This window comes from Leptonychotes weddellii, chromosome 13 (genome assembly GCF_054177405.1).
Source record: "Leptonychotes weddellii isolate Sample4059 chromosome 13, ASM5417740v2, whole genome shotgun sequence".
NCBI classification, from domain to species: Eukaryota; Metazoa; Chordata; class Mammalia; order Carnivora; family Phocidae; genus Leptonychotes; species Leptonychotes weddellii.
In genome coordinates, this window is record NC_138381.1 from 51,111,179 (window position 1) to 51,128,255 (window position 17,077).

Below are 17,077 nucleotides of genomic sequence, written 5' to 3' on the forward strand. Positions count from 1 at the left end.
AAAAAAAAAAGAAGTGGCATGATTGGTAGGGAAGAAGGGGACAATGGCAGGTTAAATCATATTAACCAAATTTCCCCTTGGTAGAATCACCACTTTGCATTTTCTTAAAATGGGAAGTATTCTATCTTTGCTAAATGTGAATGTTAGGTGAGAAAGAATCTGTCTTGATAATGAAACTGGCAGGACACCAGCCCCAATGCCCAGTCTGTCCCGCCCAAGTTCCTTCTGCGCCAGGCTCTCCACTGAGCCCTGGGGCTAAGGAAAGTACAGGGCTAACTAAACAAAGCAGGACTTTGCCCAACACTTCACAGAGGCCCAAGTGATCCAGGAACGCAGAGGAAAGTGGAGAGCCTGTCATGGGAGGAGGGGACAAGACTTCCTACAGCAGCCTGCCTATGACCAACGTGGCCAAGAACAAAGTTCATAGTCTAATGATGTAATAAAGTCACCCAAGGCTAAGCAAGACCATGTGAGTCAGGTGTAAGTAAATGCTGTACAATTATCTGTCAAACCCTCGAGTGACCCTGAGACGACTTAAATTGCCAACAAGAAGTTCTTTCCTAATGTGCTCTGAGATCTTTGCCCAAGATGTCACTTCTGGCGATGGCCCTACCTTATTTCCAAGGTAGGCCTCTGGGGCCAACCAGTAATACTTGGAAGTCAGCCTCTGCAGGACCACCGTGTTGTTGATGCTAATCCGATGACGCCCACCCAGCGCATCTTGCTGAGACAGGATCTTGCTTGGACTGATCAGGTCGGTGACCAGCCACCCAGACATATCTTTCACCTTAAAAAAAGATTCAGAATTTCAGAATATGAAATTGAAGTCCCCTGAGATTTCACCCAGGCCAGTACTAATATCCCTACAATGAAGAAACAGACCCAGAGAGCTTAGCTAAGGACAGAACACCGTGGGGTTAACACACTGTGGCCACAGAACCACACGACTCATGACCCTTCTACTTGTCAAAGGATCAAGAAAATCTGAGAATGAGTCAAACACTCTCCAGATCCCCAGATCAATTATAAGCAAGTTGGCGAGCAAAACTGTGACGGACACAGATAATATATTTTAGATTAAAAAAAAAATAGCAAGGATCTTAATAGATGCATTGAACAGCTTTACCAAAAAGCTGAAAAATGTATAAAAATAACCTCCAGATCCTATCCTCCTGATTTATCATTTACAAAGAGATGACAAGCCATCACCCCAGCATGGTAGCCACAGGGATTCACCTTCATTCTTAGGTACTGATTGGGATTCCCACTCCCTCCCCGATGTTGCTCCCACTCCTCACCAACCTGCCAGGGAGGGAGGGAGGGAGGGAAAGGAGAGTCAGGGACTAGCAACCCCCCTACCCTGAATACAGCTTTCCCAAGATGGCCATGGGGAGGCCAGGTGGTTACCACGGATGAGCCCTGTGCCCTGCCGTCCTCCCTAACCTCAGGCCATCACACTGTCCTCCCAGGCACCATTTGGCATCCCCCTAGGACTCCTCATTCCCAAAACAACTGAGGAATCAGTTGTCTGCCCTCATAATCCCTATGTCACCTGTTGTTATTCCTACCCTCACCAGGTTCTCTGAGCTAGAAAATTCTGCATGAACCCATGTCCTGGCCTGAGACCAGTGTGGAGCAGTGGGTCCCAGAACTCACCTCTGACCCCACAACCAGATGCATTTCCCCACAGAAGAAATTGAGACATGATACATTCTACAGTATCATAACATCCTATTATTTGGATAGGGAAATATATGTAGGAACAAACACATGACCAAGAAAGAAACTTCTGTGACACTTTAGTAGCCGGCTGCCTCTGATCCATGCCAATGTCATTCCAAACGGCTGGGAGTGGTGGTACAGGGAAAGGCAGCCCCCTTGCTTTAGAACACAGCTCCCAGAGAGCTCCTTTGAGGTGGCACGTGTCTTAAATCCGGACTCGGGGAAGGTACCCGCACCTGACTGACGGACCAAGAAAGGCTGTCACAGACGTCAGAAACACCAAAGCAGAAGCACTCTGAGCAGCCCTCGGGGTTTCTCTCCTTCAAGTTATAGAATCCTGGCTTGCAGAGGTCACAATTGTCTCCCTCAACATTTTCCTGCATGGAGTAGAGAAAAGATTGGAAACCCGTGTGTCTAGATAGATAGAATAAAGTGACGTTAACAAGAAAGGTGTTTGGTGATCCAGAGAAACAGGTAAATAAATAGATACTCTGAGGAGACGTAAAGCCTCATGAAGTCATTATTTCCAAAACAGATATTTTGAAATTATGACCACTTAATTTTGTAGGCAAGAATGAGGGTCAGGATCCTAGAGCTCGGTCATTTATATTGAAATGACTTTTTTCATATTGTTTTGTTTGAAACCTTCCATTTTTGCTGATCTTTTGAGAATTTTAAAACCCGAGGAGGGCTATATAATTGTTTGTCTTATTAATAAATGCTCAAGATTATTTTCAGTCACTTATAAAATGTGCTCAAGACTCTGCTTACATGGGAAGAAGCACAGAAGATATAATGGGAAGTCCCATAAATTATGGTTATCATGGGGAAATGGATATTAATATCAGATAGCAAAAAACCCCCACCTCCGTGGTACCCAATGACTGTGTTTTTTATCATTGTCCAATTTCTTTTTAAGAGAAATCCAAAATAACATATCTGCCTTATTTGACATTTTTACAAATTTAGTATTTACCTGGTTCTCCTCTAAACATTAGGCTGGAACAGAATGTCAGAAGAGATAATGGCCCAGGCCTAAGAAATGCAGTATTTGGTTTCATCTTGGAAGTCACAGAAATACCTCCGGAATAGATGGCCATTGCCCAGAAGGCACCAAAAAAGCAAACTGGGTGCCCATCTAAGGCCAAGGACATAGACTATGACATAATGTCATGCTTCTCAGGAAGGTATGGGGAAGCAGAGTTCTATTTAAACCTTGCTGCTTTGCTCAAGAACTGATCACCTTAACCTATGGAATGTGTTGCTTTCTTAGGATACCTCAAAAGAAACTCAGGGTCATCTTTAACCTCCACGCATACCTTACAGAGACAAGGTTCTGAGCAGGGGTCCTCGTTCACACTCCCAGCCCGACTGCACTCACAGCGGACGCAGGCTGGGTAAGCCTTGTAACCAAATTGGCAGCGATCACATTTTTCTCCTGCGTAGCCTTCCTTGCATGGACACTGACCTGGCCACTTCCCTGGGAAGAAAAGGATGGCAATGGCCCAACAGGAGGGTAAAAAGGTTAAAGCAGGGGTTGGCAAACTATTTCTGCAAAGGGCCAGAGACGAAATATTTCAAGCTTTTTGGCGAAAGGATCTCTGTTGCAATTACTCAACTTTGCCCTAAGTGCTTGGGAGCAGGCAACAGATGGGCACAGCTCTGTTCCAATACAACTTTACTTACAAAAACTGGTGGTTTGCCAGATAATGGCCCATGGACCACAGTTTGTCAACCCTTAGTTTAAAAAAAGAAAACAGAGATGAAAAACAGAGTCTGGTGGGAATGTCAAATTGTACCATGACTTTGGAAAACAGTTTGGCACTTTTTCAAAATATGCAACATAGAGTTACTCTATGACCCAGCAATTCCACTCCTAATCATTTATCTAAGAACAATGAAAACATACAACCACAAAAAAGTTAGACATGAATGTTTGTAGCAGCATTATTCATAATAACCAAAAAGTGGAAACAAATGAAATACTCATGAACTGATGGATGGCTATATAAAATGTGGTACATACATACGATAGAGTAGTTTTCAGAAAAGAAAAAGAAAAAAAAAAAGACCAAAGTACTAATGGAGGCTACAGCATGGATAAACCTTGAAAACATGATGCTAAGTAAAAGAAGCCAGTCTCAAAAGACCACACATTGTATGGTTCTGTTTATATGAAATGTCCAGAATGAGCAAATCTGTGGAGAGAAAGATCAGTGGTTGCCTAGGGCTGGGGCGGAGGGCATGGAGGGAAGTGGGGAGTGATTACCAACAGGGAAGGGGTTTCTTTATGGGGTAATGAAAATGGTATATAGTGGGCTGTGTTGATGGTTGCACCCACAAATATACCAAAAAAACACTGAATCATACACTTTAAACTGGTGAATTGTATGGTAGTGAACTGTATCACAAAATAAAGCTGTTGTTGGTTTGTTGTTGTTGTTGTTGTTTTTGAAAGCACAAGGGAAATGGTAAAGGGCAATGAGCACTATCCCTGATTTTAATGGCAGCTCTGAAACTTTCAGCTGTGTAACGTCAGCCAAGTTCCTTAACTGCTCTGAGCTACAGCTTCCTTGCCTATAAAATGCATTAAATAATTTATATCTGCTATGGCTGAATGTTTAAATGATATATTTCTTAAAATGAACCTAATCAAGGGTAATTGTGACTACAATCAACATCATCCTCATTACCATTAGCATCCCATTACCAGTCCTGTGTAAGGATTAATTCAATTCTGTAAATTACCCTCCGCATTGTGGGTGGGCCCCCTGGTTGGCACATCCTTCCCAGCTGATCAATATCCATTTTAACAGCTAGTGACTGAGAATTTGATGAGGTCACAGAAGTCTTTGAACAGATGCAACCTTTTCAGGAGATTCTGGTATTTGCAAGTCCTTTGCCAGTTTTCGTAACCCAGAAAGAACACTGACATTTACAAAGTTAGCAGGAAAATTTGTTTGCTTTGCGAGATGATGTATGCAAAAGCCTTGTGAGTGTCTTCTAAGAGCTAAATAGAGGGATTGCTATTTACTGTGTTCCCCATATGGCTTTAAACTGAGCCTTATTTTTTCTCTCATCAAATGCTCAATTATCTGCTCAAATGTCATTTCATCACCCCAACATTGCCCTCTTTACACCCCATCTCCCTCCAATCATGACTCCCAATTTTGCTTCATGCCCACAGGACTCCTCCCTACCCAGAGTTATATTATGCATGTACGTGTTCGTTGAGTGTCTGTGAGCAGGAATTTTGATCATCTTGTTCAAGTACATATTCCTGGGCCCTAAAGAATTGCCTGACACATAGTAACTGCTTGGTAAGTATTTTGTAAACAAAAGAATCAATAGAGAATCATATCACTCAATTTCTATCCAATTATGATAGTTCCACCCAGTACAAATCTTCCACCAAAAAAAAAAAAAAATCAATTCAAGCACAAAAACCAAAGACTTACCTTTGTGTAAGCCAGATTGGAGCTCATCTTTAATACAGACAGAACTGAGGGACCCAAAAGGGTCACAGTCACAGGGACGACAAGGGTTGTCCTCATAAGGAGACACCTGAAAGGCAGAGTTTGTCGTGGATTATCTTACTAGAATTATCAGCAATATTAGCAATAATATCAACAATAATACCAATGACAAAGGTACTGGCTTTTCACTCAAGATGTGACTATTATAATGATTTTGTATACCCAGGGAGTGTAGGTCTCAGGAAAATAATGTGAGCTCACGCCAGAAAGCCCCAAACATTTTTTGATGGGACAGTAGCCAGTATCATTAGCAGAGTGCCATTCTTTCTCATGACCACTGTTATGGGGCTCCCCTCCGCTCTCTCTCACAGCCATGTATAAGCATCACCTAGACCAAACCTCCACAGGGAGCCAGGTGGTAACTACATATTAGGTCAGCTGAGGATGGACTGAGCACTTCCTACAGGCAAGATACAGCTGCAATAGTTTTTGACTGACTCTTCCCATTCACAGTTAGTATTACAAAACCAAGATTACACAGCCAGTAGGGCCCCAAATCCAAGTTAAATAACAAGTGAACATCCTACTCTGAGCAAGAACACAGGACAGACAGAGCAGGAAACAGATATCCAAAAAATGCTACTAGCAGAATAAGAATATAAAGGAAATATTACAGAAGGGAATGAGTTTCCAGTATTGAAGTTGACCGTTGGCGAAATCTCTTTTCCACCTTGAAAAGGCAATGAAATTCAGCTATGGTGAAGAAACACTCTCACCTTGTATGGTCTATAATATCCATCAATACAGGTTTCACAATTGATCCCCATGGTGTTCTGCAGGCAATTGATGCAAACCCCTCCTCCTCGGAACTGTCCAGCAGTATTCAAACTTCTCCTCTGATTTGCAACACTTTCATCATAGTAACAGTCTTGAGTTTTATTGTGACAATTACATTCTAGGAGAATTTTAACATCTCAATTAATATATTTATTATGTCCTATATAAAGAAAACCCTTCCTTCCCTAAGTTTCTATGACCGTAAATTAAATTAAAATTCCAGAATAAGTAAATTTAATAGGATATGGGCAATCTTATTGAGGACGATTGGGAGTAGTCATCAAAATTATACACATGTACACCCATTTGACCCCTCAACCTATCTTCTGGGATCACAATCCCGCAGAAGTACCTGCACTTATGAGTGATATGTACAGGCTTAATCATCGCATCACTGTTTGTGTTAAAAAAGACTGGGAACACATGAACTATCCATGGATAGGTAGCTATTTTAATTATATTGCATCCATTTAATGGAATTCAGTGGTACTGTTTTTAAAAACAGCACTCCAATAGAGAACAAACTAGTGGTTACCAGAAGGGAGTTGGGTGGGGGGATGGGTGAAGTAGGTGAAGGGGATGAAGACGCACTCATCATGATGAGCGCTGAGTAATGAATATATAGAATTGTTGAATCACTATATTGTACCCCTGAAACTAACATAACACTGTGTGTTAATTATACTGGAATTGAAATAAAAAAATAAATAAAATAAAAATAAGAACAGCATTTCATATTGCTAACACAGAAAGATTTTGAAGACATACTGTTAAACATAAAAGCCATATGTAGAATAACATGCAAGCATGTCAGGCCCCATGTATGAACTACATTGGGGGTAGGGATATGTTGATGTATGTTTTATTTGCATAAAAATTTCAGGAAGAACATAGGATGGAGACAGAGTGGAAGGAATATTTTTCACTACGTATTTTGTATATATTGGTGGATGTTGGAATCGTGTGAATGTATTGCCTACTTAAAAATTAAATCCAAATTAGGTAAAGAATACATCCATATATGGGAAGAGGAACCTGAGATAAAATAGCAAATCCCTAAAGATACAGGTAGGTCTCAATACTTTAAATCGTATTCAGGTAGTATGTAACTTTGGGAACTATTCGAATATTTAAAAAAACAAGTTACGTCCTAGTCCCAATGTTAAGTCATCATCAAAGTAAGCATGTTAAGAAGGAAAAACACTACATCCTTCCATTCTCAGTAGACCTACTTTCACATGTGTTCCCAGCAGAAACGGTGCCGGGCCGCCAGGGCTGTTGGTGGTACCCTGGACAACACCTACTGCAGCTCTCTCCGCAGGTGTTATGCTCACACTGACACTGTAGCTTCTAGAAATGGAGAATACAAAATGACATCTGGAATTAACCTGTATATTTTTTGTAACTTTATTTATTTATTTTTTAAGATTTTATTTGAGAGAGAGAAAGAGAGAGCGTGTGCGAGCACGTGCACAAGCAGGAAGAGGGGCAGAAGGGGAGGAAGAAACAGACTCCCCACTGAGCAGGGAGCCCGATGCGGGGCTCGATCCCAGGACCCTGGGATCATGACCTGAGCTGAAGGCAGACGCTTAACGACTGAGCCACCCAGGCGCCTCCTCTTATGATTTTCTTTAAAGATTATTTATTTATTTATTTGACAGAGAGAGATACAGTGAGAGAAGGAACACAAGCAGGGGGAGAGGGAGAGGGAGAAGCAGGCTTCCTGCTGAGCAGGGAGCCCGATGCGGGGCTCAACCCCAGGATCCTGGGATCATGACCTGAGCCGAAGGCAGACGCTTAATGACTGAGCCACCCAGGCGCCCCAAAGATTTATTTATTTATTTGAGAGAGTGAGAATGAGAGAGAGAGAGAGTACATGAGAGGGGGGAGGGTCAGAGAGAGAAGCAGACTCCCTGCCGAGCAGGGAGCCCGACGTGGGACTCGATCCAGGGACTCCAGGATCCTGACCTGAGCCGAAGGCAGACGCTTAACGACTGAGCCACCCAGGTGCCCCACATAACTTTATTTTTAAAAGAACTGATCATGGTCACATATCCTGCATGACAGTATACGTGAGGACATATGGCTCCATCAAAGCATAGAGACATTCATTTTTAGAGAAAAATATACACACACGACCTGGTTATAAACAGAAGTGAGGAGGAATAAAACAAAACTAAAAATAAAATGGGTTCATGAACAAAAAGTTTTCCAAATAAGATGCATGGATATTCAGGGTTTATAAGCTCTTATTAATAACTTTCTTGATCTTCCTAGGTTTCAGCCTCAAAAGAGGATAATCCTATTCAAGAGTCAGAGAATTACAAAGACTGGGGGGAAAAATAACAAGTCGCTTCATATAAATTGTTTAAGAGGAGACAGGGTCTCATATTATTCACTTAGTATTATGTTAAAATGGGTAAACTTGATTTTCTCTTGATTTAGTACCACAAACATGGAAGAGGAAGAAAATGGGAGGAGGGGAACAATTCTTTTAAAAAATATAAGCATAATTTATAACTGTGCATGGTTTTAGCTTGACAGTCTTATAGAGAAAAGATCTTCAAAGATCATTAGGCCACTGAATTGTATACTTGAAAATGGTTAAAATGGTAAATTTTATGTTATGTGTATTTTACCACAAAAATTTCACAGTAAATACTTAATTAGAAATACATCTTCCAAACAAAAAATAAATAAAAGAAATAAAAGGCATCCAAATTGGTAAGGAAGAAGTAAAGCTCTATTTGCAGATGGCAGGTTAGTACATATAGAAAACCCCAAAGACTCCACCAAAAAACCACTAGAACTAATAAATGAATTCAGCAAAGTTGCAGGATACAAAATTAATGTACAGAAATCTGTTGCATTGCTATACACTAATAATAAAGCCACAGAAAAGGAAATTAAGAAAGCAATCTCATTTACAATTACACCAAAAACAATAAAACATCTAGGAGTAAACTTAACCAAAAAGGTGAAAGATCTGTACTCTGAAAACAATAAAACACCGATGAAAGAAATTCAAGACGACACAAAAAAATGGAAAGAAATTCCACACTCATGGATTGCACGAACGAATGTTGTTACAATGCCTATACTACCCAAAGAAATCTACAGATTTAATGCAATCCCTATCAAAATACCAACAGCATTTTTCACAGAATTAGAACAATCCTGCAATTTGTATGGAACCATAAAAGATCTCAATCAGGGCGCCTGGGTGGCTCAGTTGTTTAAGCGACTGCCTTCGGCTCAGGTCATGATCCTGGAGTCCGTGGATCGAGTCCCGCATTGGGCTCCCTGCTCGGCAGGGAGTCTGCTTCTCCCTCTGACCCTCCCCCCTCTCATGTGCTCTCTCTCATTCTCTCTCTCTCAAATAAAAAAAAAAAAAAAGATCTCAATCAGCCAAAGCAATCTTGAAAATTAAAAATAAAACAGGAGGGGGCGCCTGGGTGGCTCAGTTGGTTAAGCGACTGCCTTCAGCTCAGGTCATGATCCTGGAGTCCCGGGATCCGAGCAGGGAGCCCGACGCAGGAGTCTGCTTCTCCCTCTGACCCTCCTCCCTCTCATGTTCTCTGTCTCTCATTCTCTCTGTCTCAAATAAATAAATAAAATCTTTAAAAAAATAAAATAAAATAAAATAAAACAGGAGGTATCACAATTCCAGATTTCAAGTTATATGACAAAGTGGTAGTAATTAAAACAGTATGGTACTATAGATCAATGGACTCAAATAGAAAACCAAGAAATAAACCCACAATTATATGGTCAATTAATCTTTGACAAAGGAGGAAAGAATATACAAAGGGAGAAAGACAGTATCTTCAACAAATGGGTGTTGGGAAAATTGGTCAGCTACATGCAAAAGAATGACGCTGGACCACTTTCTTTTACCATACACAAAAATAAAGTCAAAATGGATTAGCGACCTATATGTGAGACCTGAAACCATAAAAATCCTTGAAGAGGGCACAGGCAGTAATTTCTCTGACATAGACCATAGTAACAATTTCCTAGATATGTCTCCTAAGGCAAGGGAAATAAAAGCAAAAATAACCTATTGGGACTACATCAAAATAAAAGGTTTCTGCACAGCAAATCACACAATTAATAAAACTAAAAGGCAACCTACTGAATGGGAGAAGACATTTGCAATGACATATCCAATAAAGAGTTAGTATCCAAAATATATAAAGAACTGATACAATTCAACACCCAAAAAACAAATAATCCAATTAAAAAATGGGCAGAAGACATGAACAGATATTTTTCCAAAGAAGACATCCAGATGACTAATAGACACATGAAAAGATGCTCAACATCACTCATCATCAGGGAAATGCAAATCAAAGCTACAATGAGATACCACCTCACATCGGTCAGAATGGCTAAAATCAACAACACAAGAAACAACAAGTGCTGGCAAGGATCCAGAGAAAGGGGAACTCTCTTGTACTCTTGGTAGGAATGCAAACTGGTGCAGCCACTCTGGAAAACAGTATGGAGGTTCCTTGAAAAATTAAAAATAGAACTACCTTATGATCCAGTAATTGCACTACTGGGTATTTACCTAATAAATACAAAAATGCTAATTCAAAGGGAGACGCGCACCTTATGTTTATTGCAGCACTATTTACAATAGCCAAACTATGGAAGCAGCTCAAGTGTCCATCAATAGATGAATGAATTAAGAAGAAGCAGTACGTATCTATACAATGGAATATTATCCAGCCATAAAAAAGAATGAAGTCTTGCCATTTGCAACATGGATAGAGCTAGGGAGTGTAATGCCAAGTGAAATAAGTCAGCCAGAGAAAGACAAATACCATATGCTCATGTAGAATTTAAGAAAAAAAGCAAATGAGCAAAGGTAAAAAAAAGAGAGACAGAGGCAAACCAAGAAACAGACTCTTAATTACAGATAACGAACTGATGGTTATCTGAGGGAGGGGTGTGGAGTAATGGGTGAAATAGGAAATAGGTGATAGAGATTAAAGAGTATGCTTGTCATGATGAAAAAAATCTTCTTTGTGCTGGACATACTAGGAAAACAAAACAAAAAAGAAATATATCCTCCAAAGAAAGTGGAATAAAATTGTTCAAAAAAATGAAATCAGTTAAATTATCTGAAAAATACTTTTTGCACCATGATTTTATACCTTTCAACATCTGACTTGAGTAAAAAAACAGTAAGGCAAACACTATAGCTGTAACTCCTATTTTAAAGTTTTAATAAACTGTAAAATACTAGAACTCACCTTTGTAGTTTCATCCCATGGACAGCTACTAGCATGGCCATAACAAATACACATTCCTCCAATAGAAATGTCTTTGACTGAATAGTAATACTAAGGAAAAAGAAAGTGACAAATAAAAATTAAGGCCTCTTCTATTTCAGTTCAAAGAAAATGTTGGGCTCTCCAACATATAGCTCAGCAGTTATTGGTAACCTAAAAAATAATTAGAGACACACTTTAAATTATATTTCATGCACAAAAATCCTTGTGTTGATTTAAAACAAATAATGCCCAAATGAACTCACCAACAGAAAACAAATGAGTCTAAAAGAAATTCTTAACTTGGCTGCACCTCATACCAGGCAGTCATATTCAAAACCCATAACTGATAACCCTAAAAAATACTGAATACAGCACTATACAATTGAATATAGTACTTTATACAAAGGATAATAACTCATGGCCAAGTAGAATTTTCCCCCCAAATGCAAAGTTAGTTCAACACACAAAAATTAGTAAATGTAAATCACCGTATTAACAGAATAAAGGAGAACAAAAACATTTGATCATTTCAATAGAGTCACAAAACACATGTTACAGAATTTACCACCATTCATTAAAAAAAGCTGGCAAGCCAGTAGAAGAGAATCTGCTCAGCCATAATAAAGGGAATCCATGAAAACCTGAGAGCTAGCAGTGAAAGATTAAGTGTTTTCCTCTTATAATCTGTTCTCACCATTTCCATTCCACATCTATGGGAAGTGCCAGCCAGCTCAATAATGCAAGGAAAAAGAAATCAAAGACATAAAAAGTGCACAGTAAGGCCAAACTCTCATTATTTGTAGATGATATTATTGTGTACTTGGGAAAACCTAAAACAACAACAACAACAACAAAAACCAAAAACCAAAAAACAAAACCCACTAGAAATAATCTGTGACTTTAGCAATGTCTTAATATGTAAAATCAATTAAAAAATGGACTGTATTTCTATACACTAGCAATGAAGAAATGGAAAATAAAATTTAGAAAGCAATCTATTAAGGCTAACAGGCAAAAATGTATATTAAGAATACATTGAATAATAGATGTACTAATAAACAAATAATGAAACATTGCCAGGAGAAACTACAGAGGACCCAGACAGGTGGAGAGATACAGCATGTTCATGGATTAGATGATCCAATATTATCAAAGTGTCTTCCACAATCCTTCCCAAACTGATCTATTAATCCAGTGGAATCCCAATGAAAATCTTAGCAGGATTTTTTTGGGGGGGCAGAAAGTAACAAACCCATCCTAAAATTTATAAGGAGACAAAATGAATCTAGAATAGCCAGAGATATTGAAAAAGAACTCATTTGGACTATTTTAGTACCTGACTTCAAGACTTAAGTCTAAAAAACCACAGCAATTGAAAAAGTTTGTTATTGGCATAAAGACGAATGGTGCCGAACAGTTGCATGCATATACAGGGAAACAAAGAGCCTTGATCTCTACTTCACACCAAACACAAAAATTAATTTGAAAGACAATAAATGTAAAAGCTAAAACTATAAAGCATAACATCTTTGCAAACCTGGAATTTAAAAAGTCGTTTTCAGAAAGGCACAGAAAGCATTAAGTATTAAAGAAAAAATAATACATTGGACTTCATTAAAATTAAAACCTCTCAAATGTCATGGGAAAGTGAATAAGCAAGCTCCAGACAGAGAAGATATTTGCAATGTGGATATCTGACAAAGGACTTGTACACAAAATATCTAAAAGTCTTTTATAGCTCTGTAATAAGGAGACAAAATGACCCAAATGAAAAATGGACAAAAATATTCGATCAGATACCAATAAGCACCTGCTCACATGTGTCATCAGGGAAATGCAAATTAACATCACAAGGAGCTGTCACCATATGCACATCAGAATGGCTGATGTGAAAATGGATTGACAACACAAATCTGTGACAGTGTGTCATACAACAGCACTCTCACATGTTGCTGGTCTGCAAAATGGTACAATTTTCCATAAGGCTTCACAAATTCTTAAATATTAAACACACAGTTACCCCATAACTCAGTAATTCCACTCCTAGTTTATCCAAGGGATTTGAAGATGTTTGTCCACACAAGCCTTGTACATTTACTATACACTTAAAATCTGTACATCTTCTTGAATGTAAATTATAACTCAAACTTTAAAATTTCCTTTTAAGTGAAAAAACAACAGCTTACTTGCTGAAGATCAGATGTGGAGTCAGACCACAGTGTGAAGAGCAATACCACAACATTTACTACAGAATGGCATTATGGGATGGGGGGAGGGAGCCCAAGGGCACAATGTCAGAACCATCCCCTAGTTTAGAAAAGTGGCACGTTAAATAAAGCATATGTAATGATTTTCAATGAAATAAGAAAAAAAAGGTCAACCTGGGAGGGCAAAGCCAATCAAAAAGAAAAGTCTATTTTCCTTAAACAAAATAAACTTTTCACAATGGGGGAGCCCTGCCACAGACTTACTCGTCTTGTAACAATAGGATCAAGGTCTTTAGGGTCACGGTGGCTGAGGGTCATGAGATCGGCATTGAGGGTTCTAATGCGCTGTAAGCGAAGGCGAATGTATCGTGCGGAAGTAAACTCCAACAACTTGGGTGAAAGATCATCAGCGCTTGGTCTGCCATTGATTAGTGATGTATGAATCTAAAGATAAAGACATCAAAACGAACGAATGTCAATTTTAAGCATGCAAAAATATAGCCCTGATTGTTTAACTTCAGGACATAATGATACCATCTAAAATCAAACCAAACAACTAGATTCTTGTAGAAACCCAACATTTGTTAATTACTACTTGTGAACACCATGATCCCAAAGTATCTTCAATTAATTTAAAGTTATGCATTCTGGCATCTCAGAGATTGCTAGAAAACTTAATGGGACCACTTCTCCCAGTGTTGAGGGTATTTTAACATGCATCATTAGGCTATTACTCCACTAAAACAAATTCTTAATGTCCAGAACAGACTGGGGAGAGTGAGAGAAGGTGCCAGAAAGTTTTGTATACCCACTCTCTTAATCTCTGCTCTTGAAACAATGCAGGCTTGCTGCAGAATTCCTGCTGTGAAGAGTCGTCAGGAGAGGTTTTGCAGTTTTATCTCATCAAGTCAGGCGCTACTAAAGAATGGCTTGTTCTTTGGGGGTGCCTGGGTGGCTCAGTTAGTTAAGTGTTTGACTCTTGATTTTGGCTCAAGTCATGATCTCAGGATCGTGAGATCGAGCCCGTCACTGGGCTCTGCACTGGGTGTGGAGCCTACTTAAGATTCTCTCTGTCCCTCTGCCCTTCCCCACACCCCCCCCACACTGCTTCCTCCATTAAGAAAAGAAGAAGAAGAAGAAAATGAAAAAAAGAAAGGAAAAAAAAAAAAAGAATGGCTTGTTTTTGATCGTACTGACTTTAATGAAGTGTGTATGCCCCTCTGGGCATGGTGAGCACTGAGCTGGAATACTTCACAAGCTATCTCCAATCCTCAACACCTCCAAAGAGGAGAACTTCACAGAGAAAACTAGAAACTACTTCTTTTAGAGGCATTTTAGCTCTCCCTCTAATAATTCAACAAATGTTCTTGCTCTGGTGTCATGGGAAAGAATGCTTTAAGAGGCTCTGATAGAGTTACTGAGTCACGGCAGACAGAAGACTGAAGGCTATTCTTGAAAGGAAGAAATCAGTAAGGTGAAATGTATGGGTTATGACATCAATCATCAGGATACTCCCGTCAATATCTTGAACACAGCTAGATAGTTAGATTAAAGATCCCTATAATCTGTACTAAGAGAGATTGACTTGGAGTGTTCAATGTTGGCTCTTACAACGGCTATCTTTACATCTGAGGTGAGGGCTCGGGAGAAAAAACAGACATCGCTGCGGTGGGCACAGTACCTCTCCATGCTCAAGCGGTACCAGTCTAGAATAGTAGGAGGTGCAGATCACTTCATCATCCGCCCTGTAGGTGGGTGGCCCCCGTCTCGGAGTGATATTGTAACGTGTCAAACACTCCGTGTCACTAACTGCATAATACTGCCAGGGGCTGAACGTGGTGCCATCCAGAGAACGCTCCAAAATCCAGTTTCCAGGTCGAGGGGCATTAGCAGCTTTGATGATGATGTAGGCAACTTGAAAGACCTGAAACAAAGACACTGAGAAATCTCAATCAAGAAGCAGTAGCCACTGCTCAAAAATAAAGTGCCTCTTGAGAGAAGGATTGTCTGATGACCACCAATGCCTCCTCATGCTTTTGAGTGTAATTCCGTATAAATGTTGATCAGAAATAGGTCTTGTGAATGTTCTCCTGGTGGCATCGCTTTTCAAAATAAACTCAAAAAAGTATTCACAAATAAATGTGTATTATTACAATCATCATTAATAATTTTGAAATTAACATAAGTGCTTGTTCTCTTACTTCCGGTGTCTTTCCATCTGGATCCTGAATGATCATAGTGATATTACATTACACCAGTGGTAGCTTAAGTGTATTTCTTATAGTAATTTGGAAATAATGCATCTGAATATGAGGGAAAAAAGTCAGTCCACTTCATGTGTGCCTGTTTGAATGACGTAAATCCAAAGCATGAACAATACGGAAAGCTGACAAGGATGTGGAAAAACAGGAACTCCAGTGAATTGCTGATAGGAAGGCAAAATGGTAAAGCCACTTTAGAATGCAGTTTGTCAGTTTCTTTAAAAGCTAACCCTATTCTTACCATACAACCCAGCAACTGCACTCCTTGGTATTTACCTAAATGAATGGAAAATGTCCAAAGGCGAATGGATGAACAAAGTGGGATACATCTGTACACTAAAATGTTATTCAGTGATAAAAAGAAATAAGCTCTCACACTACAAAAAGATACAGAGGAATCTTAGATCCATGTTGCTAAGTGAAAGAACCAATCTGAAAAGGCTACATACTATATAATTTCACAAATACGGCATTCTGGATAAGGTAAAAATACAGAGACAGTAAAAAGATCAGTAGTTGCCAAACGTGGGGGGAAGGAAAGTGGACTAAGGGACCACAGAGGATTCTTAGGGCAGTGAAGCTATTCTGTAGGATATGTAATTGTAGACACCTGTCATTATACATTTGTTAAAACCCATAGAATGTGCAACACAAAGAGTGAAACAATGTAAATGAGGGACTTAATTAGTAACAATATATCTACATCAGCTCATCAGTTGAAACAAATGTTTTACACTAATGCAAGTTGTGAATAAGAAGGGGAATGGATGCAGAGGAGCGAGGGGGATAGGGGACTCTGTATTTTACACTCGTTTTTCTGTAAGCATTAAAAACTGTTCTGAAAGATTAAAAACTACTCATTTAGAAAGAAATAAAAAGAAAGTGTAGAGCTGGCATACAGGGGAAAATAGGATGTAGATGACCACTAACAGTATGAGGAGACCAGCCAGGTAAATCTTGGATTTGGAAGGGACTCTTATTGCTATGCAGCCCCAAATTCAGCACTAAGAAGGAATCATCTGTCCACCAACCAGCCCCTCTTGGAACACTCCAGTGACAGGAAATTCGTTTGCTCTTAAGATAGTTCTTTTGTTTTATGGAAATTTCCTCTGCTAGGGGATCTTTCCCTGAATTGATTCTCAAGGTGCCTCATAAATTCCACTCTCTGGAGCTGCAGAAAAGATGCTGATTCCATTTCATGTAACTCTCCTGCAAACATTTAAATACAACAATCATATATCATCTCCAGAATCCAAAGTTCTCAGCTTCAACTTTCTGTTTACCTGAAAATA

At 39.4% G+C, this 17,077-nt stretch overlaps 1 protein-coding gene across 7 annotated transcripts in view; it reads right to left on the minus strand.

Moving 5' to 3' along the window:
* The window catches only part of LAMA1 (laminin subunit alpha 1), a 160,460-nt gene that overhangs the window by 89,524 nt on the left and 53,859 nt on the right, over positions 1–17,077 (minus strand). For all 7 annotated transcript variants that reach the window (XR_014139702.1, XR_014139701.1, XM_081801584.1 and 4 more), the window contains exons 4-12: positions 15,206–15,448; positions 13,789–13,968; positions 11,297–11,386; positions 7,268–7,385; positions 5,975–6,153; positions 5,181–5,286; positions 3,042–3,202; positions 1,959–2,099; positions 614–787 (exon numbers count right to left, since the gene is read on the minus strand). Coding sequence is in view for 5 of the 7 variants with exons in the window: in XM_081801584.1 (XP_081657710.1) it covers positions 614–787; positions 1,959–2,099; positions 3,042–3,202; positions 5,181–5,286; positions 5,975–6,153; positions 7,268–7,385; positions 11,297–11,386; positions 13,789–13,968; positions 15,206–15,448 (1,392 nt within the window). In the remaining 2 variants the exon portion in view is untranslated. The remainder of the gene's footprint in view (positions 1–613; positions 788–1,958; positions 2,100–3,041; positions 3,203–5,180; positions 5,287–5,974; positions 6,154–7,267; positions 7,386–11,296; positions 11,387–13,788; positions 13,969–15,205; positions 15,449–17,077) is intronic.